At 43.2% G+C, this 25,060-nt stretch overlaps 2 protein-coding genes across 15 annotated transcripts in view; one reads left to right on the top strand and one right to left on the bottom strand.

Moving 5' to 3' along the window:
- Positions 1-4,125, top strand: part of NSUN6 (NOP2/Sun RNA methyltransferase 6) — a 108,136-nt gene extending 104,011 nt beyond the window's left edge. For both annotated transcript variants that reach the window (XR_014817878.1, XR_014817875.1), the window contains one exon: positions 3,773-4,125. The gene's annotated coding sequence lies outside the window, so the exon portion shown is untranslated. The remainder of the gene's footprint in view (positions 1-3,772) is intronic.
- CACNB2 (calcium voltage-gated channel auxiliary subunit beta 2) overlaps positions 1-25,060 on the bottom strand; it is a 455,426-nt gene that overhangs the window by 33,915 nt on the left and 396,451 nt on the right. For 7 of the 13 annotated variants that reach the window (XM_084980209.1, XM_021064817.2, XM_021064823.2 and 4 more), the window contains 6 exons: positions 24,238-24,360; positions 21,499-21,635; positions 17,123-17,199; positions 10,408-10,541; positions 6,255-6,335; positions 5,482-5,540 (listed from right to left, as the gene is read on the bottom strand). In XM_084980209.1, the coding sequence (XP_084836335.1) occupies positions 5,482-5,540; positions 6,255-6,335; positions 10,408-10,541; positions 17,123-17,199; positions 21,499-21,635; positions 24,238-24,360 (611 nt within the window). Of the gene's footprint in view, positions 1-5,481; positions 5,541-6,254; positions 6,336-9,675; positions 9,738-10,242; positions 10,263-10,407; positions 10,542-17,122; positions 17,200-21,498; positions 21,636-24,237; positions 24,361-25,060 lie in introns of those variants that run through there. The other 6 variants (XM_084980210.1, XM_084980213.1, XM_084980212.1 and 3 more) reach the window with 4 other exon arrangements.

Here is a 25,060-nt window from a genome sequence, read left to right as displayed (position 1 = left end):
TCTGTTTCATAGATATGTTCATTTGTGTTGCATTTCAGATTCTACATAAGTGTTATCATATGGTATCTGTTTTTCCCTTTCTGAATTACTACACCTAGTATGATAATCTCTAGGTCTATCCATGTTGCTGCCAATGGCATTATTTCATTCTTTTTGATGTCTTTGTAATATTCCATTGTATATATGTACCAAATCTTCTTTATCCATTCCTGCTAATGGACATTTACGTTGTTTCAATGTCTTGGGTATTGGAAATAGTGCTACTATTAACATAAAGAGTGCATGCCTCTTTTTTTTAAATAATGATTTAAAATTGGGTTTACAGTGATCTGTCAATTTTCTACTATACAAGGTGACTCAGTCACACATACATGTATACATTTTTATCTTTTTGAATTATAGTTTATTCCAGGTATATGCCCAGGAGTGGGACTGCTGGATCATATGGTAACTGTGACTTTAGTTTACTGAGGAACCTCCATACTGTTCTCCACCGTGGTTGCACCAACATACACTCCCACCAACAGTGTAGGAGGGTGCCCTTTTCTCCACACCCTCTCCAGCATCAACAAGTTTATGTACGCTTTTTTTTTTTTTTTTTTTTTTTTGCCTTTTCTAGGGCCGCTCCCACGGCACATGGAGGTTCCCAGGCTAGGGGTCAAATTGGAGCTACAGCTGCCAGCCTACACCACAGCCACAGCAATGCAGGATCCAAGTCGCATCTGCAACCTAGACCACAGCTCACGATAATGCTGGATCCTTAACCCACTGAGCGAGGCCAGGGATTGAACTTGCAACTTCATGCTTCCTAGAGGGGTTTGTTTCCACTGAGCCATGAAAGGAACTCCTATGTACACTTTCTAAGGAAATTATGGGAGGATGCTGCTGACAGAAATGACAGAGTAAACCTTAAGAGATACGTAATCTAGGGAAAAAGGGGTTCTCACCTCAAAGAAGGTGAAAGCCATCCCAAAGATAATGAGGAGGCAAGTTTCAGAATGACATACGAGCATCCAGCACAAACTGTCTGGACCTGAGCAAGACAGAACATCTCCAGAGAGAGGTCCACGGAGGCAGACATGAGACTCCTGGATGTGTATGAATGTATCGTCAGGGGCATTAGACAACCAGGGGAGAACTGGGGGCTGAATGGGCGCCAACTATATGGAATATTAAGCAAGTGTAAAAAGCAAAATTATGAATCTCATAGAAACCACCAAAAAAACACATAAAAAGTAATAAGCATGTAAGACATAGCTCATTTAAATATTATTTACATGGTGATAATACATACGAAATATGGAACCAGCCAAAATTATGACTTAATTGTCGGGAGAACAGAAGATGAGCTGTAGGTGTGTGTAAGTGAGAGAAAGAGGAGGAATATGCACGAGACAACTACATACGCTTCAGGGTAGGAGGTTGACAGTGACAATTCAAGCAGTGTATGATGTATGTTAGAATCAAGGAGCAAATTCCAGAAGATACAACTAAAATAGTTAAAAGCGAGCAGCAGACCTTTGGCCAGAGACCAGAAGGAAACATAGGTTGAGCCCTGTGGGTATTGTGGGCAGGGTGTTCTGGGCAGAAGACAACTCAAGTGTCCAAAATGCTGGGCCTGACACCAGTATAGCTGAGTGGGACCAATCGAGAATCTTTTCATCCTCATCAGTTCCTTTCATATATTCTCTTTCTTGGGCTTGAAATTTTTTTTTTTTTTGGTCTTTTTGCCATTTCTTGGGCCACTCCCATGGCACATGGAGGTTCCCAGGCTAGGGGTCCAGTCGGAGCTGTGGCCACCGGCCTATGCCAGAGCCACAGCAACTCGGGATCCGAGCCACGTCTGCAACCTACACCACAGCTCACGGCAACACCGGATCCTTAATCCACTGAGCAAAGCCAGGGATCAAACCCGCTACCTCATGGTTCCTAGTCGGATTCGTTAACCACTGAGCCACGACGGGAACTCTGGGCTTGAAATTTCTTAAAAGATAAGTTTTGGGTGTTCCCATTGTGGCTCAGTGGGCTAAGATTAGTCTCTGTGAGGATGCAGGTGTGATCTCTGGCCTTGCTCAGTGGGTTAGGCATCCAGCGTTGCTGTGGCTGTGGTGTAGGCCTGCAGCTGCAGTTCCAGTTAGACCCCTAGCAAGGATCTTCCATTGCGGGTGTGGCCATAAAAAAGAAAAAAAATGTTTTTGTTTATATAATAGGTAATTAAGGAGTAATTTATTTTTCTCTCCTAGACTCACATGTCCATTTAGGGGAGTTTCCACTAAACACTTGGGTGAATTTCCACTCTCTTCTGCTATGTGGTTTACCAAAAGCGGACACTGAAATGAGTCAGTAATTTTGGATTTACTCTAGCCTTGAGTCAAGAATTAAATTTTTGCATGGCTTTTTGAAACTCTGCCTTGGACCCTATGACTTCCTCTAAGGAGCTTTAATTGGTGATCACAGGCCTAGAGTGTTGAATTCCAGTTTTATGAGGCCAGATGAGCCAAGGCAGGTCTATGAATAAAGCCATATGGAAATTACTTCTGGCTGGAAACAAAAGACTGTATAGCATTCAGGTATTTTCTGTTTCTTAAATCAATCTGGACACCTGATACATTGCTTTAAAGTCCAAGATACACCCTATGGCTGGAATCCGTCTTCCAAGTTCAAAACTCAGTTTGAAATAGAAGTGGTAAGTCGGGAAAGCCCATCTCTTTTCCCCGTCTTTGGCAGATACGTACATTTAGGGCCACCCCCGTGGCATGTGGAAGATCCCAGTCTAGAGTTCGAATTGGAGCTGCACCTGCCCACCTACACTATAGTCACAGCAACTCGGGATCCGAGCCACATCTGCAACCTACACCACAGCTCATAGCAAGGCCAGATCCTTTAACCCACTGGCCGAGGCCAGGGATGGAACCCCCATCCTCGTGGATACTAGTCAGATTCTTAACCCGCTGAACCACAACGGGAGCTTCCCCATCTCTGGCATTTAGAAAAGGGCAGGGGGTCACTCAGTCACAGAAAGCCACGTGCCTTGTCTAGCTGAATTTTCTGGGTGTGCATGCTCATGAGACAATCCCAACTTGTGATAAATGACAGTCGAGAATAAAGAAGTAAAAGCTACATGGGCCCAAGGAGAGCCTTTTGTACTTGGCCAGAGCCTGGCAGCCTTGAACCCAGGACCAAGCTGTGTTTCCTGGCATGAAATAAAATATATTTCATAAAGTTATGAAAAAAGAAATATCTAATTAGGAGCATTTGGTTAGGTAGACTCTGATGCTAACATCTTTTTATGCCTTAGGAATGAAATAATGCCATTTGCGGCAACATGGATGGACCCAGAGATGATCACGCTGAGTGAAGCAAGTCAGACAGAGACAAATGTCATATGCTATCACTTACGTGTGGGATCTAACATAGGACACAAACAAACCGATCTACAAAAAGAAACAGACGCACATAGAGAGAACAGACCTGTGGTTGCCAAGGGGGAAGGGGACGGGGGAGGGAAGGATTGCGGATTTGGGATTAGCAGATGCAAACCAGTATAGACAGGCTGGATAAACAACAAGGCCCTCCTGTACAGCACAGGGAACTATATTCAATATCCTGCAATAAACCATAATGGATGAAAAAGAATATGTACGTACGTATAACTGAATCGCTTTGCTGTACAGCAGAAATTAACATGGTAACTCAACTATACTTCAGTACAATTTTAAAAATAGTGTTTTTATGCCTTGAAACTTATTCTGTTTTTCTTTTTCTCTTTCAGTTCTTTGCTTGATTACCAACAAAGTGGATCCTGCTATCAAAGTTTCCCTCCTTGCCTTCTTTCCTTTATCAGAAACTGAAAAAGAAACAATTTTAGGAGTTCCTGCCATGGCTCATCAGGTTAAGGACCTGACATTGCCTATGTGAGAATGCAGGTCTGATTCCTGGCCTCGCTCAGTGGGTTAAGCATCCAGTGTTGCTGCAAGCTGTGGCACAGGTCACAGATGCAGCTCAGATCCCGTGTTTTCATGGCTGTGATGTAGGCCTGCTGTTGCAGCTCCAATTTGACCTCTGTCCTGGGAACTTCCATATGCTGCAGGTGTGGCTATAAAAAGAATAAAGAGAGAAAAAAGACACAGTTGTAGAGCTGGTGTGAGCAATCTAAAAGAGCATTTAAATCTATACACACCATCTTCTGTCAGAAAGGAGATGGAAAAGAATACGGGGAAGAGAGGCACCAAATGAGTCTCAATAACACAGAAATAGACCCTCCCTCTGTACAGATTCCCTATAATCTGTTCTTAGATTAAACTGTGAAGTTGCCGTTTTAGACTCCAATCCATCTTTGATGCTTCAGAAATTGGCATAACCTTTACCACTGGGGTCATTTGGTTCAAGGCTGCCTTGCAACAGACTAGACTTAAGCTCCATGAAGCCAAGGCCCTCATGTGATTTTGCTGCTCACAACGCCTGGCACCCAGAATCTGGTTGAGAGATATCTGCTGAACCAAGTGGAGGGATGGAGAGGGAAGGGGCTGGATAGAGTCTAAGCGGATTGACACGCAAAAGATGTCAGCCTCAGCTTTGTTATCAGTGACCCCTCCCCCACATCCACTTGGAGCCCTCCAGGGGGGCCTGCCCTGAGTCACACCTTGATGCCAACACATACTTTCCACCCTCTGCAGGACATGCTTTGTCCTCCTGCCTCACCTGGTAAAATCCTAAGTGCCATCCTTCCAGGATGCAGACATTCCCAAGTCAGTGCTCTTCCCTCTACCCCTTATGCCGCCTGTGTTGTGGACACACATGTGCCGAGCTGCCCTTTCAGTCACTTTATATATGTAACGTATATGTATATATGCACACAAAATTTTTTCTATGGCCGCACCTGAGAACACAACAGGAACTCCTGTGGAAGCCTTTCAGAAAAGTGGGGAGGGAAATTCCTATTGTGGCTCAGCAGGTTAAGAACCCGACTAGTCTCGGTGAGGATACAGGCTTGATCCCTGGCTTCACTCAGTGGGTTAAGGATCCAGTGTGGCCATGGCTGCGGCGTAGGCCTCAGCTGCAACTCTGATGCAACCCCTCGGCCAGGAACTTCCATATGCTGTGGGTGTGGCCTTAAAAAGATTAAAAAAAAAAAAAAAAGTGGATGGAAGCAGCATGGGTAGTATGGTTTCTAGGCAACATTGAGAGCCAGCCGATCATGAATTTAGAGGAGCCTGGCCAACAGAGATGTGGCCAATTTCAGCTTATGGATGCAGGTGCAGGAACAGAGAGCTGGACCATCCCGGGTGGGGGATGTGCCAAGGATGACAAATAGTGACCAGATCAGACTGAACTGAGTGGGAACTTACTTTCTGTCCCCACAGAGGCTTGAGAAGCTAGTTTTTCTTTGGGGATCACATGCCTGTCCCTCCCCCACCCCCCGGGTTTTTCCTCATCTTCCAGACAAAAGTCCACAAACCCCCAGTATTGTGCAATACTCACCGCCCTTCGAATCTGTGTTTTAAAAAATCGAACAGCGCTTTTTGCATCATATCGGTGACCTGCAATGGAGTAAGCAAGACATTAAGATATGATACAGTGTTCACCTGTATGATTAAACGGTTTTACTCCCCTGCAGAATGTGTGAAAACCCGGCCTTCCCACTTGGAAAAAGTGGCACACAAGGTCACCACCCCTTGGGTTGCTGAGCTCTGATACAAGAACGATGAATAAGACCAGGTTCCCCAACTTAACTCTTGGAGTGACAACCCATGACACTGCAAGGGGTTTCAGTCATTGTCTCTTTGACATTCTTGTCCCAGACTGAGTCACAAGTGTAGCTACAGAAATCTCCAAGGCAACAGCCAAGACAACACACTAGAACAAAACAGGAGGCCCCGTGTAATGTGTGCTTGGCTGCTCACAGTGCTTTTCTAAGTTTCTAAGGATGGGGAGAGTTCCTGTTGTGGCTAAGTGGGTTACGAACCCCACTTGTATCCATGAGGATGTGGGTTCAATCCCTGGCCCTGCTCAGTGGTTTAAGGATCTGGTGTTGCAGTGAGCTGCGATGTAGGTGGCAGATGTGGCTCGGATCCCATGTTGCTGTGGCTGTGGTGTAGGGTGGCAGCTACAACTCTGATCTGACCCTTAGCCTGGGAACTTTCACATGTGCGGGTGCGGCCCTAAAAAGCAAATTAACAAAGTCAGGACAGGGAGGTGGAGTCACAAAGCAGTTCTGCGTGCAAAGGTCAAGGGTGCTCCAGGGGGCTACGTACCTCATACCCCTTCAGAGAAGGGCCCACCAAGACCACTGGCCGCATAGAAGGGACCACATCATATGGAGAAGTGTGCTCCGTCTGCAGAGAGAGGAGAGGACTTCAGATGTTTAAAAGGTGGAGGGAACTTCAACATTTTAAGTATAAACTGACTGCTCTTTCTCAACTCTGCCATATGAGTCTTGCCAGATTTTTTTTTTTTTTTTTTCTTTCCTTGCCTCTTTTTCTAAACAAACCCAGTCCAAGACGGGTGGGTTTCTTTCCCTCACGTATTGAAGTGACTGCAAGGTCTATGGTTTTCTTGCTCTCCTCAAGGAATGCTCCTGATGTGTTTGTTAGTTCCTGAAGCAGGAGGTGCTGCTTTTGAAGAGAAACTAGTTGGGAGAACAGACAGAAGCATGCCTCATGCAGAAGCGGTGCTTTTAGGCTTGACGGGAAGTTAATACTGCTTTTCAGATGCACGTGAGTTTTCTCCAGAGAGTCGGATGATCAGACCTCAGGCGGTTAATAACAAAGAAAAGAAAGGTCTCATTCCCTTGGTGTCCGAGATGTTTGCCTTACCTGGATAAAGTCTACTTTCAAAACATGGTAATTCATTACCACATACTTGACAATTTCTATTTGACTGAGTTTAAATTAGCCTGCATGAAACTATGCCATTTAGAATGGAGAAGCAATGAGGTCCTGCTGTACAGCACAGGGAGCTATATCCAGTCTCTTGGGATAGACCGTGATGGAAGAGAATGAGAAAGGGAATGTGTATCGATGGATGACTGAGTCACTTTGCTGTACAGCAGAAACTGGCACAACACTGTAAATCAACTATCCTTTAATGGAAAAATAAAGGTCTTTAAAAAGACCTAAAGGAGCCTGCTTGTTGCGCAGGTCAACAGCAGTCACCATCGCTCTTCACAACTGAGGGATTCCTATTTTTATATTTTTGGGTTTCTATACCTTGGACCTTAAAAACTTAAAATGCAACGTGTGCGTGTCTTAGAGGAAAGGTCGTTCATGCCTCAGCGGCCTTGAAAGGTTCGTTATCACCTTGCATGTCTCATAGGCTTCTCAAGAACTGTTTAGGAGGTGTTTCTGTTACATAACTAATTCATGCCTTCCCACCATCGCGTATTTCTTTTTTAGAAGAGCAGGAGGAGGACCTAATTTTGTAGCAATTTCTCAAACTTGCAAAAATTTTCAGCTCTACTGCAACAAGTAAAACAATGAAAGATTTTTCAAAAAATTAGATAACTACTTTGATTGTATTAAAACTGGCTATTTTTAGGAGCAGAAAATGGTAAACTGACTGACCAAAAAAGACTTTTTTTTTAAATGTAGATGAGAGAGATATAGCCTTAGACACTGGGATAAACAAATCATGGTCCTGCATTGATGAGTGTCTGAAAAAATATATATTTTATGATATATATCACAGAGACCAAAAGAAAAATCTTCTCTACATGATTTTAAGAATTTGATACACTTACTGAAAACGGGAATGTAATTTGTGCATCAGGCTGTCACTCAACATTTTATTGTTGTTAAGCACGGCCTCTTCCAAACTTTCTGACTCATATTGAATTTCACTTGCTGAAGGTGGGGAAGGGGGGATTAAAACGCATTTCAAGTTCAAAAGCTTCCATCTGAGATTTTGCCAATAGTCATGGACAATATAATCGGAGGGGCAAAAATATTACTGTGACCACACTGTCAACTTTTATTGCTTAAAACTTTATCTTGTGTTCAAAATGAATTTTAATAGACACAATAAAGGTAGAATACATTTTAAAAGCGGACAAAAAAAAAAAAAAAACAAGACAAACATAATACGTGACAACACAAATGCCACAAAAGCACCACTCTAAAAGCAATCTAAAACATGGAAAATAATCTATCATTGCATCTCAAGTTGGTTTTGTTTTTTTCAATTTTGAACTCTACATTAAAATTGACCACATAATCAGTAACATAAGAAGAATGAATACCAGTGCCGAAGGCATCATAAGCATATTCATGAAATGATTTCACTGAATGAAGTCATCAAATTAATTCATTACCTTATTACATCTATACCACCTGGGATCATGTTGAAAGTGTTTGGAAGCCAAGTCCTTATAACCATGAGGTCTAAAAATCCCTTTCCACCACTATAATTACAAATTCAACTTGCATGCATTTTAATGCCAGCTCCCAAGAATTTTTATTTCAAGTCTTTAAACATTAAGTGGCCCCATAATGGACAGGTCTTTGGTTCATTTGATTTGTGACTGCCAGCTAGCAAAGAGTTACTCATGCTGATAATCAATCAGCTTCTTCTTCAGTAGGGCAGCTACAGAAATTACCTTATTTGATGGAATATTGGTACTTTGTGCCCTATGGACATGACATGATTTTTTTTTTTTTTTTTTTTTGGCTGTACCCATGGCACTCGAAAGTTCCCAGGTCAGGGATAGAATCTGTGCCACAGCAGTGACCCAAACCACAGCAGTGACAACGCCAGATCCTTAACCCACTGAGCCACCAGGGAACTCCCACAACACCTTCATTTTTCTCTCTCCTTTCCTAAGTTTAAATTGGTCGAATTATTTAGTAGAAGAATTACGATAAACATTTTTAAAGCATTGGAATTGAAGAGTAAGCCTATTTCAAAAAACAAAAAACCTATAGGGTTTTAGTTCATGTTACTGTTCTATAAAGCCCAGAGCAGCTGAGCAACACTGAAGGTCTAGGCTTCTGCGGCTGTGAATGCCATTAGTCACTTGGCTGCATGTTCGAGCTGTGACAAGATAGGACCAGAGAACTGGACCCATCGCCACGGATGGACAGCAAGCTGGGGCTTTCTCTGTTGATACAAAAATCCAATGTTTGCCTGGGATGTTTGGGTCTTCCATGATCAAAGCAACCATAATTTATACATATTAAAAAAACCAAAACAAAACACAATTCAGCATCTGACACCTCAGTGATGACTTAGGGTTCCTCCACATGGCAGAATCCTCGTGCACAGGGGAAAAGAGCCCGTGGCGTGAAGGGCTGGAGACAGAATAGAGTTTATTCCACACCTACGTGGTGCCATAGGCTGCTGACATTACAAGGACTTTAAAAGACAGCATGGCAGGCGGTGGAAAGTGGTGTGTGAAAGAAGGGAAGGAATGGGAATCAGAGGAGAGGTAGCCTTAAAAAAAATAATACTTTGGAGCTACCAAATGTGCTGGGAGGAAACGGACTCTGGAGTTAAGCGAATACCCTGGTGTCCGGTCAGGGGACAAGGAGTGTCACTGGGTAGCCCCTTGACTGGCCAGTGGCAAAGGCGCTACACAGAACCACCGTGCCAGCGTCCAACAGGTGAGATGCTGACATCTGAGTGATGGAGGAGGCAAGAACATCGGGAGAGTATTTATATATGACAATAGGAAAAACTCACAGTAAACCGCCAAAACAAGCCTGCAGTTTTCCACTGGTCTTGCTCATCTGCAGATTTTGCACCTAGTGGATTAGAAGTTTAAATACTGACTAAATCAAAAATTGAAGGATTTTAAAAAAATGTTTTTTTTTTTTTTTTTTTTTTTTTTTTAGCACAAGCTATGTATCTGGATATCATAAATCAGAATCTAATAAGGGTTTTCATATGCTTGATTATCAGTTAAATTTCCGGAAAAAGAAAAAAAAAAAAAAGAAAGAGACAGACAGACGGGAGAAGCATGCACAAGAGAGGTGCATCATATGGAACTGTCAGCATTAGACGTTCCTGGAACATTGGAACGACTGCCCTGGGTGGTCGATGTTATTCCATCAAAAAGGCTCAGTACTGTAAGGGCGCTTTCACAAGGGCACTCACGGAATTTAGTCGGTTTGAAAGGCATGGGCTCAATTAGCTGCTCTGTAGGCTCTTCTCTTAGGACAGAAATGATTGCACTGAAAACAACTGTGGAATCAGATGCTAATGATGCCAGTGGCAGGATAAACACAGCTTATGTCAATGTCAACTTACCGATTTCTGCTTCTGCTTAGCTACAGCAGCATGGAAAAGAAACAAAGAATAACAAAGCATGCATGTTATTGGGTTTATCAAAGACGCAGACAGTCCACAGGACCAGAGATGTGACGCAGTGCAGTTGAGCGCGTGGACAGATGGGAGCTTGGAAGTTCATGTTACCTTCTTAAAGAAGGGCATTCTTTTCTCTTTGGAGTGGGGTGACGTTACACTGTTTGCACTGGGCTTAGGGGAGCGGTGGTTTGCTGGAATATCATTTTCTTCTGCATCTAAGCCAGTAGCATCTATGTCTATAGCTATATACAGACAAACAATTCAAAAATCATCAGGTAGACAGGAGAGGAAAAATAGGTTATAAAAAAAATAAAATGAAAAGCAAACAAAAAACTAACCACAGTAAAAGATCTATCATGAGGGCTTAGCACAGTAAACAAAGTAAAAAACTTAAAGGTAAAGCATGTTAAGAATACAGTGTAATCAAATCACACTCAACAGAAATATTTGCTCATGATACCTGTTTGCTTGGCTATATCGGTTTCACGCTAAATCTCTTGAATAAGAGTTTTCAGAGAAACACGTTTTTGAATGTCCAATTTAGGTTCAAATAGAATATTGATATTTCCCAAATCGACCATATCAACACCTGGCTTCACTTCTTCCCAGAGCTCAAGTCAGCTTTCAGATGATCCCCAACTACGCTGGAAAACTTGACTGCCTGGTACCTCCAGTGTCGTGTTGTGCTTGGTTGTGTGTGCAAATAAGGGCAACGTGAAAAGGTTCGCTGAAATTACAAGAGGCACTTGAGGGACAGAGAGAAGAGAAAAACCCTAAATCCAGCAACACAGAGAAGTGCAAAGGATTCTGGGAGGGTCCAGAAGGCCAGGATTGCCATGATTTCGCCACGATGGGGGGACCCCCGAGGTAAGCCTGGTGGAAGACTAGTTCCAGATGGAACGCTGGGTCTGATGATCTCCAAATGAAATGAGTCTTATACAACGTTGTTAGGAGCCTCCCAGATGATTTTATTTAAAGCCACCGGATTTGCACGAGAGGCAGCGTGGAAGGGCATGAATACCCAAGAGGAGATGCCACTCATCGCCTCATCTGGAGAACAAGGGCCTGAGGTTTGTGGTTCAACATGCTTTCAACTTTTAAACTCTTCTGTCTGAAGACACGGCACTTAAAAATGAAGCCTGCTGAATTCCCGATGTGGTGCAACGGGATCGGTGGCATCTGTGGCACATCCTGGATGCAGGTTCCATCCCCAGCCTGGCACAGGGGGTTAAGGGATCCAGCATTGCCGCAGCTGTGGCATGGGTCACAGCTGTGACTCAGATCCCATCCCTGGGCCTGGGAATGCCATCGACTGTGGGGCAGCCAAAAAAGAAAAAAGAAGAAAAATAATGAAGACAAAAATGAATCCTGCAATGAAAAAAGATTTGTCATCTGATTTTGAAGTTGATTCAAGGTATCCACACGCAATCCCTAGAAAATGTGACCAACAGGAGACTCAGAGCTGGAAAGCATTTTAGAAATCAAGCACGGCTCTCTTATTTTTAAAGATTTTCAAGATAAACTCAGAGTGGAAGGGGCTTGTGTGGGTCAAAACTCTGAGTTCTTCTGCCTCCGTGATGCTGTGCATCCCCACGCTTCCGCCAGGCTGCCCTTCCACAATCCGGGTCTCTTGTTCAATTCCCGGAGCTTCTCAAGTGGGCTGGGGGCCTCGGAGCCAGGATTCAGGAGGATCTTAAGAGAGCCGAGCTCACTAGAAAATTATCCTGTGCTTTCGATGGGGTCAAGTGGAATAGAAGAGATCCCAGGTCCGGCAAAGCCTCCTAGGACCCATGTGGTTCCGTTAACAGAAACCACAGGACATTCGGATTGAAGAACCCAATGACTCTTGTGAGATGACAGACAGCTCGGGGTCACAAAACCTTGGCTTTCGTCTCCGTGACACATAAGCGGCCAACCTTTTCGAGGGACCAGAGATCATCAGCCAGGCATCAGGTTATTTTTCAGCCGTGAAGTTATTACGGATATAAGATGAATCACTCGGCCTGGTGAAACCCAGGCTCTCTTGTTGAATTGTTCCTCTTCGTTTGATTAAGTCGAAAAGCCGGGATGGATGAATACCTGACACCGCTAGCACAGTACTGCATATATCAGCTACTGCTTGTGTGAAGATGAGGTGGGATTCTTTCCTCCAGTGAAAGTAACAACGGGTGGAGTTCATTCTGGGTAGTTCGAGGTCCCTGGTAAGTATGTTCTTCTCTTTGCCCCATCCATGCCTTTTGAGGAGCTAAAAGGTTCAGCGTGTGTTGTGCAATGGAAACAAAAGGTGCCTGGTGGTTTGAATTCATGCTGACTTTTACACCACCCTGTGGTGCTTCTCCCTGAATCCCAGTTTAGGGAGGGTGTTATTTGTATCTTCCTGGAGAAGGTGGGGAGGATCTGGGTCACTTTTTCATCAGTCCTATAGCACATCGTAACCAAAACCGAATTAAGTTTCTCTCATCTTTTTTTTTTTTTTTTTTCCTTTTCCCTTTTTTGGCCTCCCTGTGGCATATGGAGGTCCCTGGCCAGGGATCAGATCCGAGCCACAGTTGCAACCTATGCCAGAGCTGTGGCAATGCTGGATCTTGGCCCACCGTGCTGGGCTGGGGATTGAACCTATGTCCCGGTGCTGCAGAGACACTGCCGATTCCATTGCTCCAGAGCAGGAACTCCATACCTTTCTAATCTTTTATTGGGCTTTATAAAGGCCACATTCAAAAGATAATACCCTTGAGAGCCTCTCTGAAATTGAGGATCCCTCATGGCCTGTCAGAGCGGACAGGACTCTAGGATGGCGAAGTTCACAAAGTGAGTTTTATGGTGTGTCCATTGAATCTGGTCCATGGTGATCAGCAGATGAGTTTTTTATTTAGAGTGGAAACACATACAAAACTTAGCTGTGCCAACACCCAGATGTTTGGCCACATCCCCCCACCCCCAACCTCCAGCTTGAGTCAGGTTTGAAATTTGCCTGTATTTGGACACATGGGCTCAACATCCCACAGTAGGGACTTTCCAACTTACCTGTCCTGACTTTGATTAATGCAAATTTAAAAGCATCTGGGTTTGTCCCAAGACGCAAAATTCTAAAACATTTGGCTATTTTCAAAGCACATTAAAGAAACTGACTAAGCATTAAGAATTATGTTCCTCTCTATCTAGAACTCTCTATTCCAATAAAGGCTAATATACTAATAAAACAATCTATTATAATAAAGGCTAATACACTAATAAAGCCTAATAAAGGCTCAGCTGGTTCTCCTTATACTGAGAGATGAAAGATGTGACCCTTTTGAATTCCATACTTGGATGTGCGTATCTTGGCAAACATTGGTATTTACTTGGGGAAAACTGCTTTCTTTAAAAATAGTTCCTCCTTCTTCTTTTTTTGGCTTCACCCATAGCATGTGGATGTTCCTGGGCCAGGGATTGAATCCGAGCCATAGCAGCAACTTGAGCCACAGCAGTGACAATGCCAGATCCTTAACCCACTAAACCATCAGGGAACTCCTAAAAATAACAGTTTTTTTTTTTTTTTTTTTGGTCTTTTTAGGGCTGCACTCATGACATATGGAAGTTCCCAGGCTAGGGGTCCAGTTGGAGCTGCAGCTGCCAGTCTACACCACAGCCATAGCAACGTGGGATCTGAGCCATGTCTTCGACCTACATCACAGCTCACAGCAACACCAGGTCCTTAACCCATGGAGTCAGGCCAGGGCTCAAACCCGCATCCTCATGGATTCTAGTCGGGTTCATTAACTGCTGAGCCGTGATGGGACTTCCAAAATAGCTTTTTTATTCTTCTTCACCAGCATACTTTATTTTTAAAAACTGGGTTTTTTTTTTTTTTTTTTGGAGAAGGATGGATAGACAGCCTTGGGAACATTTCTGGAATGCTAAATTTAGTCTTAGATGGACAGAGTTGAGTGGCGAGCACGTGTGTACACCGACGTGTAGGAACAGGGTATGCTTTGTGCAACCAGCTGCTCCCTCACTAGCCATGTGTGAGGTGGAAATATTTCCTTTTCAAAATCCTGGGGAATCTCCAATTAGAGTTACTTTGGGCAAGCGCTTCCATTCTTTGGTCAAGCCATGGGTGAGGTGAATTGCAGTCAGGGCCTCGGGAAACAAAGATGACAATTATAACTGGAGTCCAATCCATATCTGATAGATGAAGCAGTTTTCCCTGGAGGTGGGGCAGAGGGACCTCTATAGTGTTTTCTGATGTTTTCCGTCAGGTACATTGTAGTGTTGGCATGAAAAACTCTAGCTGGAGCCTGATGTGCCTATTATACATTTTGTGGTTGGTTCATATTTCCAGTCCACAGAGTCCATGTTCTCTTTCTTTCTTTCTTTTCACAGCCACAACTGCAGCACAAGGAAGTTACCAGGCTAGGGGTCACATCAGAGCTGCAGCTGAGGTCTACGCCACAGCCATGGCAACATCAGGTCCTAGACCCACTGAGTGAAGCCAGGGATCAAACCCTCATCCTGACGGACACTACGTCGGGTTCTGAACGTGCTGATCCACCACGGGTACTCCGAGTCTGTGTTTTCTGCCCTTGGTGTTCAGACAACTGATTCCAAAGTCCTTTCTCTGTATAAAGCTTGAGTGAAGTTTAAAATCATCTTTATCACATGTAATTCTTCATTGAACTTGAACTTCATTGAACTTTCTTTAGTAATGACTAACATCTGACAACAAACATGAAAATTTTTTTTTCCCCCAAACACACTAACTTACTCTTCAAAATACATGGGCCAGGCCTCATTATATTGCCTACATGATGCAAAAGGCTACCCTTGGGTTGAAGGGGATGGAAGAATCTTCCTGGTTTATAGAAGGGGGTGGGGCTGGCATCTGTGGGCGGGGCTTCCGCATTACCCCAGTGTGAACTGGCCTGTTCCCATTTCAGGAGCCTAGTGACCCTCCTCGGGAGTCTCCAAGACAGTCTTTAAGACACACAGGAAGAGTATACGGTTTTTATCATAATCCCGGCTAACACCACGTGTTGGAGGAGCAGAGATAAGCCTCCTCTTGCCTGTGCTTCCAGGGACCCCAGATCCCCACTGCTCAAGGGAAGACACCAACCTCACCCAATACATAAAAGGCTTTGATTTTCATTTCAAACAGACTATGTTACTTAATTTGGGGCCCCTTAGAATTACTGCGAGTTAGACGTTCGTGGTTTTGGAAATCAAGATGCATTCTACAGCAATGCATTTTTTATTATGCTCAGATTTTGCTCACTTAAAAAGTCCTTTGGTTTCTTACAAAGAAGCCCATGGTTGGTCTCTAAGAGCTGCCAACATCTGGGAACAAGGCATGACCGTCAGGAAGGGGGGGATCCTGCCTGAAGACACAGGGATCATGGCACAACAACGCTGTTCCTTCACTTCTCCATAGATGCACACGTCTCTGTCTCTGACCTTGTCCCACTTCCAAATTCCTAGAACTCCCACACAGCATCATTTCACTCAAATCCTCCACTGGCCCATCTTTATAATCTTACTCTGACTCCTATCTGCATCTCTTAGCAAACCAAGACTGTGACGATGGTTTTTCATCCAACTCAACTCTTTTGTCTTCAAGTTTTTCCCAGAATGGTAGAGTTACCAGTTTTAGCCCATCCAAATTTGGTTAATGACCTTCAGAGCAACCAAAAATAATTCTATATATATATGATTGGTGTGTGTGTGTATGTGCTTTTTGGAGCTGTACCCACGGCATATGGAAGTTCCCAGGCTTGGGATCGAATTGGAGCTGCAGCTGCCAGCCTACGCCACAGCCGTGCCAGATCCTTAACCTACTGAACAAGGCCAAGGATCGAACTCATGTCCTACAGATACTAATCTGGCTCGTTACTACTGAGCCACAACAGGAACTCCAAGAAATAGTTTTGAAAGTGTGTCTCACAGACTATTGACTTATCCTTAAAAAAAAAAAAGTCTCATTGTTTATCTCAAGTCATGTAAGTTGGTGTCCTTCTCCAGTGCTTGGGAAAGAAAACAGTGTTATTCTTCCTGCAGGTGTTTCCATCTTTTGCTTGGTGTTTCCGCTCATCTTCTGCAAGTTGCACAGAGCCTCCTGGGGAGACCTCCTGTGAGAACCATCCATCCGTCATCACTTCATTCTCCTTTTCTCACCTTCCTAAAGTTTTTCTCCTCTTTTACTTTAACGTCGAGGGCAACACCTCACATGGCACTGTGGTTGAAGCTGGATATCTGATATTACATCTGACACATCTGTCCATTTATTGTCTGTGACAGGTGCTGGGCATCATGGTGGGGGGTAGGGGTAGAAGGTTAAATACGTCCATCACTTAGATCATCTAGGCGACTCAGAGTCAACACACTGACACTGTTCTTTTTTTTCTCAAAGCCAGAAAAAAATGTTCCCCAGATTGTTCCTAATGCCATCCGGCCATTCTCTCTCTCTCTCTTTTTTTCATTTTTTTGTTTTGCTTGGGGGGAGGCTGCACCTGCAGCATATGGAGGTTCCCAGGCTAGGGGTCCAATTGGAGGTATAGCCGCTGGCCTACACCACAGCCACGGCAACAAGGGATCCGAGCCGCATCTGTGACCTACACCACAGCTCACGGCAATGCCGGATCCTTAACCCGCTGAACGAAGCCAGGGATCAAACCTGCATCCTCATGGATGCTAGTTGGGTTCGTTAATAACCAGCCATTCCCACGTCTGATCCCTTTGAACCCTCTGATCTCTAGGGTTAACCTAAGTCATCTGGTCTAGGTAAACTAGGTAAGACTGAAGGAAGCATGAAACACCGTTATGTGCTGGTCAGCACTTAGTACCTACTTACCAGATGATGGAGGTGTCGATTTTCTGGAACTAGGTACTATGTCACCCAAACTGGATGATGAGTTTCCTCCTGATTTACTAGAGTAAAGCAAAAACTGATATTACATCTGACACTTATTTCAGATATTAAAACATTTCTACTGCTCAATCAACATACACATTGCGTCTTTATCAAACTTGAAATCTGTCTTGGCGACAAGGAGGCAAAGAGTAATTTCCCAGTGGAGATTCGTGGAGTACTTGAAACAGCCACATCACCGTCTCTGTTTCAAATTTGATGTCAAGGAGTTCCTGCTGTGGCAGCATCTCTGCAGCACCAGGATGCAGGTTCAATCCTCAGCCTGGCACAGTGGACCTGGGGGTTGCTGCAGCGGTGGCGTAGGATGCGACTGCAGATCAGACCTGATCCCTTGCCTGGGAGTTTCCATATGCCGTGGGGTGGTCAAAACAAACAAACAAACATTTTTAAGAGGCCCTGAGAGAAGAAAACTAGGGTACGTTCAGCAGCCCTCAAATTAGCCATCAGGATCGTAGCGAGATAAAAACCAAGATTTCCTTTGCTTCTTATTTTTAAGACTCTCAGAAGCAATGAATAGAACCTGAAGGCTAACACCCAAATTTGCTGTTTCCTGCTTGGTTGGTTCCTGTTCCTTTGTCTTAGAATTTTTTTTTTTTTTTTTTTTTTACAGCATGTGGAAGGTCCCAGGCCAGGGCTTGAATCGGAGCCACAGCTGCAGGTCTATGTCACAGCCACAGCAACATAAGATCTGAGCTGCTTCTGCGACCTACACTGGATGTGGCAATGCCAGATCCTTAACCCACTGAATGAAGCAGGGATCAAACCCACATCCTCACCGAGACAACACTGAGCCACAAGGTGAGCTCCTTAGCTTGATTCTTTGTAGTGTCCTAAGATTGAATTGTTGCAACTTTTCATGAGCAACCTGTCATGAAATACTCTCTGGAACATTTCTCAAGCATGGCTAACAGGGAGATTTAAACTTGATTAATTTCAGAATGATCTCAAGAACAAATACTTCAGTTTTACCAAATTCTAAAGTGTGATCCAAGACATGTTTCAGTGTCTTAGAAACTTTGGAGTTGATATTAGAACAGTGGTACTTATGTTTTTACCAGTGGACCAGCTCGATAAATAATACATTAAACGGCCTCTTTACAGAAGTGGATGGAAAGGAACATTTTAAAAGAATGACATGGAATTTTAGAGTTCCTGTCGTGGTGTAGTGGTTAACGAATCCGACTAGGAACCATGAGGTTGCGGGTTTGATCCCTGGCCTTGCTCAGTGGGTTAACGATCTGGCATTGCCGTGAGCTGTGGTGTAGGTCGCAGATGCGGCTCGGATCCCGCGTTGCTGTGGCTCTGGCGTAGGCTGGTGGCTATGGCTCCAATTCGACCCCTAGCCTGGGAACCTCCATATGCCGTGGGAGCGGCCCTAAAAAAAGGCAAAAAGACAAAAAAAAAAAAAAAAAGAAAAAAAGAATGACATGGAATTTCAACAAGACAATCTTATGACCAGACATTTATTATCACAGCCAAGCCAGGGTCTAGTGGCAAAAACTTGCTACAGTGTCTATGCATATTGCCCTTGGATATTTACACAATTTAGTATTTCATAAATATTAATAAGAAAATATAACTTGCATTAAAATACCAGTAATAGGCTGAATTTTATTGCTACCATTCTGGCATTTTACTGTGTAAAAAGACAAACATTAGAAACTTTAAGCAGGAGTTCCCGTCGTGGTGAAGTGGTTAACGAATCCAACTAGGAACCATGAGGTTGCGGGTTCGGTCCCTGCCCTTGCTCAGTGGGTTGGGGATCCGGCGTTGCTGTGAGCTGTGGTGTAGGTTGCAGATGCGGCTCGGATCCCACGTTGCTGTGGCTCTGGCGTAGGCCGGTGGCTTCAGCTTCGATTAGACCCCTAGCCTGGGAACCTCCATGTGCCACGGGAGTGGCCCAAGAAACGGCAAAAAGACAAAACAAACAAACAAACAAACAAACAAAAACCTTTAAGCAACTATCGAGATGTCTTTTTTTTTTAGATTATCTATTATTATTATTATTATTATTATTATTATTATTATTATTATTATTATTCTTTGCTTTTTAGGGCTGCACCTGTGTCATATGGAAGTGCCCAGGCTGGGGGTCTAATTGGAGCTACAGATGCTGGCCTACACCACAGACACAGCAACACAGGATCCGAGCCTCATCTTCGAGCTACACCACAGCTCACAGCAACGCTGGATCCTTAACCCACAGAGCAAGGCAAGGAATTGAACCTGAATTCTCACAGATACTAGGTGGGGCTCGTTACCACTGAGCCACAATGGGAACTTCCTCTCTGTTATCTTTTTAAGGTTCTTAAAAGATACTCTGGCACATTTAACAAGGATACCAGAAAATATGTAAAAGTAATAAAAAGTGCTATTTAGAGAAGCAATTTCTGGCAGTTATATAAGAATCCCCATTACCAAGACCAAAACATTTTCTTACAGAAGTTTTTTTTTTTTTTTTAATTCCAGTTCAAGCTTGGGTTTGTTTTATATTCTCTTTGAATATTAGTAACAGTCAAAGTTCTCTTTGAATTGTGTCAAATTATGACAAACACGGCTAAGAGCCAAAACGTTCAGAATGCAAATTTGCCCTTCACATTTAATTCTATAAAAATGCCATGTTCTTGAGCTGTGCTCCAATTTCACTGCCTTTGATTTCTGCTGATTTTTTTTTTATAACTTAACATATCTGAGTTTCTAAATACTGCTGAATTCTAGTTAATCCTCAAAACAGAAGAGTATCTCAAATGTTAGGAGACGTAAAAAACTCTGAAAACAAGTCAAAGTATGTTCGCATACTTAAGCAAATACTTAGGGAAAGAGACAGGACAAAATAAACGAAAGAAAATTAGGGAGTTTCCGCTGTGGTGCAGTGGGTTAAGAATCCAACTGCAGCAGCTGAAGATACTGTGGAGGTGTGGCTTCCATCCCTGGTCCTCCACAGTAGATTATCAGACACAACATAGAATAGATTTACAAGGAGATCCTGCTGAATAGCATTAAGAACTATGTCTAGATACTCATGCCGCAACAGAAGAAAGGGTGGGGGAAAAAACTGTAACTGCAATGTATACATCTAAGGATAACCTGACCCCCTTGCTGTACAGTGGGAAAATAAAAAAAAAAAAAAAAAAAAAAAAGGATCCAGTCCTAGCTTGGGAACTTTCATATGGCCCAGCTGCAGCCATGAAAAAAAAGAAGAAGAAAAATAAATCAAATGAACATAAAGAGATACTTATAAAAAAAAAAGAGAAAAAAAAAACAGTAAATAACAGATGGCAGTAATAATAATAATTTGCCACACAATTTGCAGCTTAGCTTGTTTCCATCTGAGGTTCAGCTACTGACAGATGGATTGTGTTTTCATCTTGGTGCTGCCTCACCAGTTGTGAAATGTCGGTAAGGTCCCCTAACTTCTGTTTCTTCAACTCTGAAGTTGAGGCTCAAATACCTACCATTCCTTTAGGTTCTTATGAAGCTGAGCTGATTACAAGGCGCTAGACCAGGGACCCCCCAGTTGGGAGGCAAAGGAAACTGTGCCTTCTTAACAACTGTGGCAAAAATGTCTCCCTTCCTACCCCATGAGAAGTAGTTTTCCTTTCTCAGTTTGTATATGAAGAAGCAGAGAAAGCCTTTATTAACTAGTATGTAGATGCCATTATCAGGACTCCTGCTGTGGCGCAACAGGATCAGGAGCCACTTGGGAGTGCTGGGACTTGGGTTGGATCCCCAGCCGGGCACAGTGGGTTAAGAATCTGGCATTGCCACAACTGTGGCTTAGTTCGCAGCTCAGCTTGGATCTGATCCCTGGCCTGGAAGCTCCACATGTCTCAGGGCAACCAAAAAAAGAAAAAGAAAAAAAGAGAGATGCCATTATCAATACAGAGAAGAGAAAAATAAATGATAAAGCCAATACAACACCAGAAATTGAATGAACAGTATCAGATTTCCACCACCCTATAAGAAAAATGCACAAGCTTTGTTGACCTACATTGCACCTATTTTTTTGGGGGGTGGGGGGGCATGCACTTAGCATAAAGAAGTTTGAGGGCCAGGGACTGAGTCCACGGCATAGCATTGACCCGAGTCACAGCAGTGACAATGCCAGATCCTTAACCCAATAAGCCATCAGGGAACTCCCTGAAGTTTTTTAAAAGCAGGATTTGTGATGCTTTCTAAACCCTATTGCCAGTGTGCTTTTTAACATATAATAAAGACTGCAGACCACAACAACCGAAAGTACATGAATAATAGCATAATCTGAACTTTGACATAAACACTTGATATTCTTCTCCTACCTGGAGTAGAATTTCCCTTGCTTGGCTCTCTGTTCATGCTGTAGCCTCATATTTTCTAGCTTGACTGGGCTTGGAATGAATCCGATTTCACAGCCTTCTTTAACCAATCGCCCTATCCACCAGTCATTGTTAAATTTCTAAACAGAAAACCAGAAATGTTCACATCAGTACCTAGAAGTTCAACAAATCTTCAAATCATTTTTATTCTCCATTCACTCTTTTCAGTGGAGAGAACTATCAGGGCTAGTACCGTGAACTCTGCCTTAACCATCACGCTCAGGTTCATGTGCGGAGTGTGTGAAGAGCCAAGTATTTTCGGGATGCTCAATAATTCAGCTAAATCCAGGAAAAATTCTCCTGGCTCAAAGATGAAGAGCTCTCTCTCACAAGCGACCAGGAGGAACTAGGGCGTCCTACAGAGAGCTTCCTCTTATATAATCAGATTAATTAGAAGTATTTAGAGTAAGCGATAAATCCTGAAACCTGCCTGAAAAATTGGTGTCAGAGCAAAATGTTACTCTGCGCAAACAGATTTATAATTCCCATGATACAGTGTTCATAAATGATTTCTCCCCTTACAGTGATGTTACCACTTTTTTCTTGTCCTTGGGATATTTATTCTAATTTTTTTTTTTTTTTTTTTGGTCTTTTTAGGACCACACCTCAGCATATGGAGTTCCCAGGCTAGGGGTCAAATTGGAGCTAGAGCTGACAGCCTACACCACAGCCACAGAAGCGTGGGATATGAGCTGCGCCTGTGACTTACAGCACAGCTCACGGCAACGCCAGATCTTTAACCCAGTGAGCAAGACCAGGAATCGAACATGCATCCTCATGGATACTAGTTGGGTTCGTTACCACTGAACCACAAGGGGAACTCCGTTATCCTAAATCCTCATGATATGGGTTTTTTTTGTTTTTTGTTTTTTTTCTTTTTTGGACCCACCTATAGTCTGTGAAAATTCCTAGGCCAGGGATGTTCAATCCCTGAACTCGTGCCACAGCAGCAATCAGGGCTGCTGCAATGCAAATACTGGATCCTTAACCTGCTGAGCCACCGGGAAATTCCTTTATGATCTGGTTTGAGGTCCCTCAACCGAAGAGTGTGTTTCAAGTCTGTTCTTGAACATTTCAAAGAAGAATAGTCATTCTATTTTTCTTCTGTTTCTTTTGTAAATATCAGCCATTGGAACGAGGCCCTGGATTACTCTTAATTCCTGTTGTAAAGTGAGATTCTAGGGCATGCCATACTTCTGAAAACTTTCTGTCTTTACTTCCGAGCCAAAGTGATATAACATCTCTCTTGATAAGTTAAAGATATGGAGGCTCTCAATTCTCTAGGATCTTTTATTTTTTAAATTATTTTTAAAATCATTTTTTAAAATTTATTTTTTAATTTTTAATTAATTTATTTATTATTATTATTATTTTTTTTTTTAGGGCTGCACTTGCAGCATGTGGAGGTTCCCAGGCTAGGGGTCCAATTGGAGCTGCAGCAGCTGGCCTATACCACATTCACAGCAATGTGAGATCTGAGCCACATCTGTGACCTACACTACAGCTCAGGCAATGCCAGATCCTTGACCCACTGAGTGGGGCCAGGGATCGAACCTGTGTCCTCATGGATACTAGTCAGGTTCGTGTCTGCTGAGCCACAACAGGAACTCTTAAATCATTTTTAAAAAATTACAGTTGGTTTACAGTGTTGTGTCAATTTCTGCTGTATAGCAAAGTGACCCGGTCATACATATATATATATACATTCTTTTTCTCATTACTATCTCCCATCACGGTCTATCCCAAGAGATTGGATAGAGTTCCCTGTGCTTATCTATTCTAAAAGTAATAGTTTGTATCTACCAACCCCAAACTCTCTCTCTAGGCTCTTTTAATTGGCAGTCATCACCTCCTGGGCTCAGAGCCTTCAAGTGCCTGAGTAGATACATTTACATATGCTCCGCCCCCTTCCGCCCCCCACCCCCTATGGAAGCACTCCACTTGGGAATTCCTGCAGGTTCAAGAAGACCTTATGTTCACACACTGAGAACTCTGTGTAGGGGGGAATTTTCTGGCCATTTAATACAATGTTCTGCACAGCAGGCATCTGACAAATGTTGACTCAAAGTAAACCCTTAATTAAGAGTGAACGTTTCCAATTTACAGATTGAGTCACTGTTAACAAAAGGTAGAGGCTTTTGGAGATGGTGGAAAAGGGCTTTTCCTGCTGTTTCTTGCCTTGTTTGCTCTAATTCCATCCATTTTCCCTTCCCATGCAGAAATTTACCACCAAAGAAGGAGAAAGGATAAACTACAGTGGCCTGAGTTTAGATCTTATTAGCAGAGAGCAGAGATCATGAATTGTAGATACTATTATTAAACCCTCCCCAGACACTTAAACTTGGGGCATGAGGGGAAAAAAAAAAAGACACAAAGTCAAGGTGAAACATGCGAAGAAAAAGTACAGGTTAAGCATCAAAAAAGGATCATCGACTCCAGCGGTTCTCAATTTCTGGGTCACAGAGCCCAGGGGAGCCTTGAGGTTATTCCAAGAGGCTTGTGACTTTTTTCTTCTTTAAGAGGGTTATATTTTTAATAGAAACGGTTGAGAGGCACTGCTTCATGCGTCTGTTACACAATGGTGGCTACACGCAAAGCTACTTCACAGCAATGAGAAATGAAAAATGATGTCTCAAGGTAGAAAATAATCACATGGAGAGAAATTCAAATTCTTGTCCTTACTTCCTTAACATGCAGAAAATCTTTTGCTTCGAATGAGATGGCCATGCCTGGCACTGGGACATCATCTTCGTGGGCTGCACTGTAGTTGACGTTTGTCCGAACTGCAAATGCAACAGGTTTTGTCTAAAGTGGGAAAAGGAAGGGAGAAAAAAATAAAAAAAGAAACAACAGTGTTCCCTCTTTTTCCCCCTCAAAAATCAAACATACACAGCATAACTGTTATACTTGTTTTTCCCCACCTTGTTTTTTTTGTGTTTGTTTTTGTTTTGGGGGGGGGGCCATGCCTGCGGCATGCAGAAATTCCAGGGCCAGGGGTCAAACTCGAGCCATAGCCTTGATGGGTACCACAGCAATGACAACACTAGATCCTTAACCCTCTGAGCCACTAGGGAACTCCCCCACTTTGTTCTTTATCACATGACAGCTTATTACTATTTACAGCATGTGAAACCTTCATGCACTCAGCTACATACCACCCATTTCCAAACTAGACAGAGACTCTTTGAAAGCACTACAAGCAATGAACAGGAAGGCGAGGTACTAAGATACCTGTTGACAACATAACAGCTTGTAGCAAATGGAAATCAGGAAACATACATAGGATCAAAACGCCCAGTTCTTGGGTTTCAGGGACAAAGACCTAGCAACTGCCATCTCCACCCCAAACATCTACTTTAATTAATAATTAATGACCCAATTCCAAAAGGCGCAGCATTTTTGGATGAAGGAAGTACCAGGGAATCTGTCTTACGATGACAGCAACTGTATTCACGGCAGCCAGCATCAGGAAAGCAATGAGCTATTATTCCTCTATTATTTTTCC

The sequence above is a fragment of the Sus scrofa genome, chromosome 10 (genome assembly GCF_054392235.1).
Source record: "Sus scrofa isolate SSC_HxYL_T2T_F1_AM1 chromosome 10, Sscrofa_HxYL_maternal_Yorkshire_Landrace_v2.0, whole genome shotgun sequence".
NCBI classification, from domain to species: Eukaryota; Metazoa; Chordata; class Mammalia; order Artiodactyla; family Suidae; genus Sus; species Sus scrofa.
Note: the sequence above shows the minus strand (reverse complement) of the source record. Positions and strands in the feature narration are given on the sequence as shown.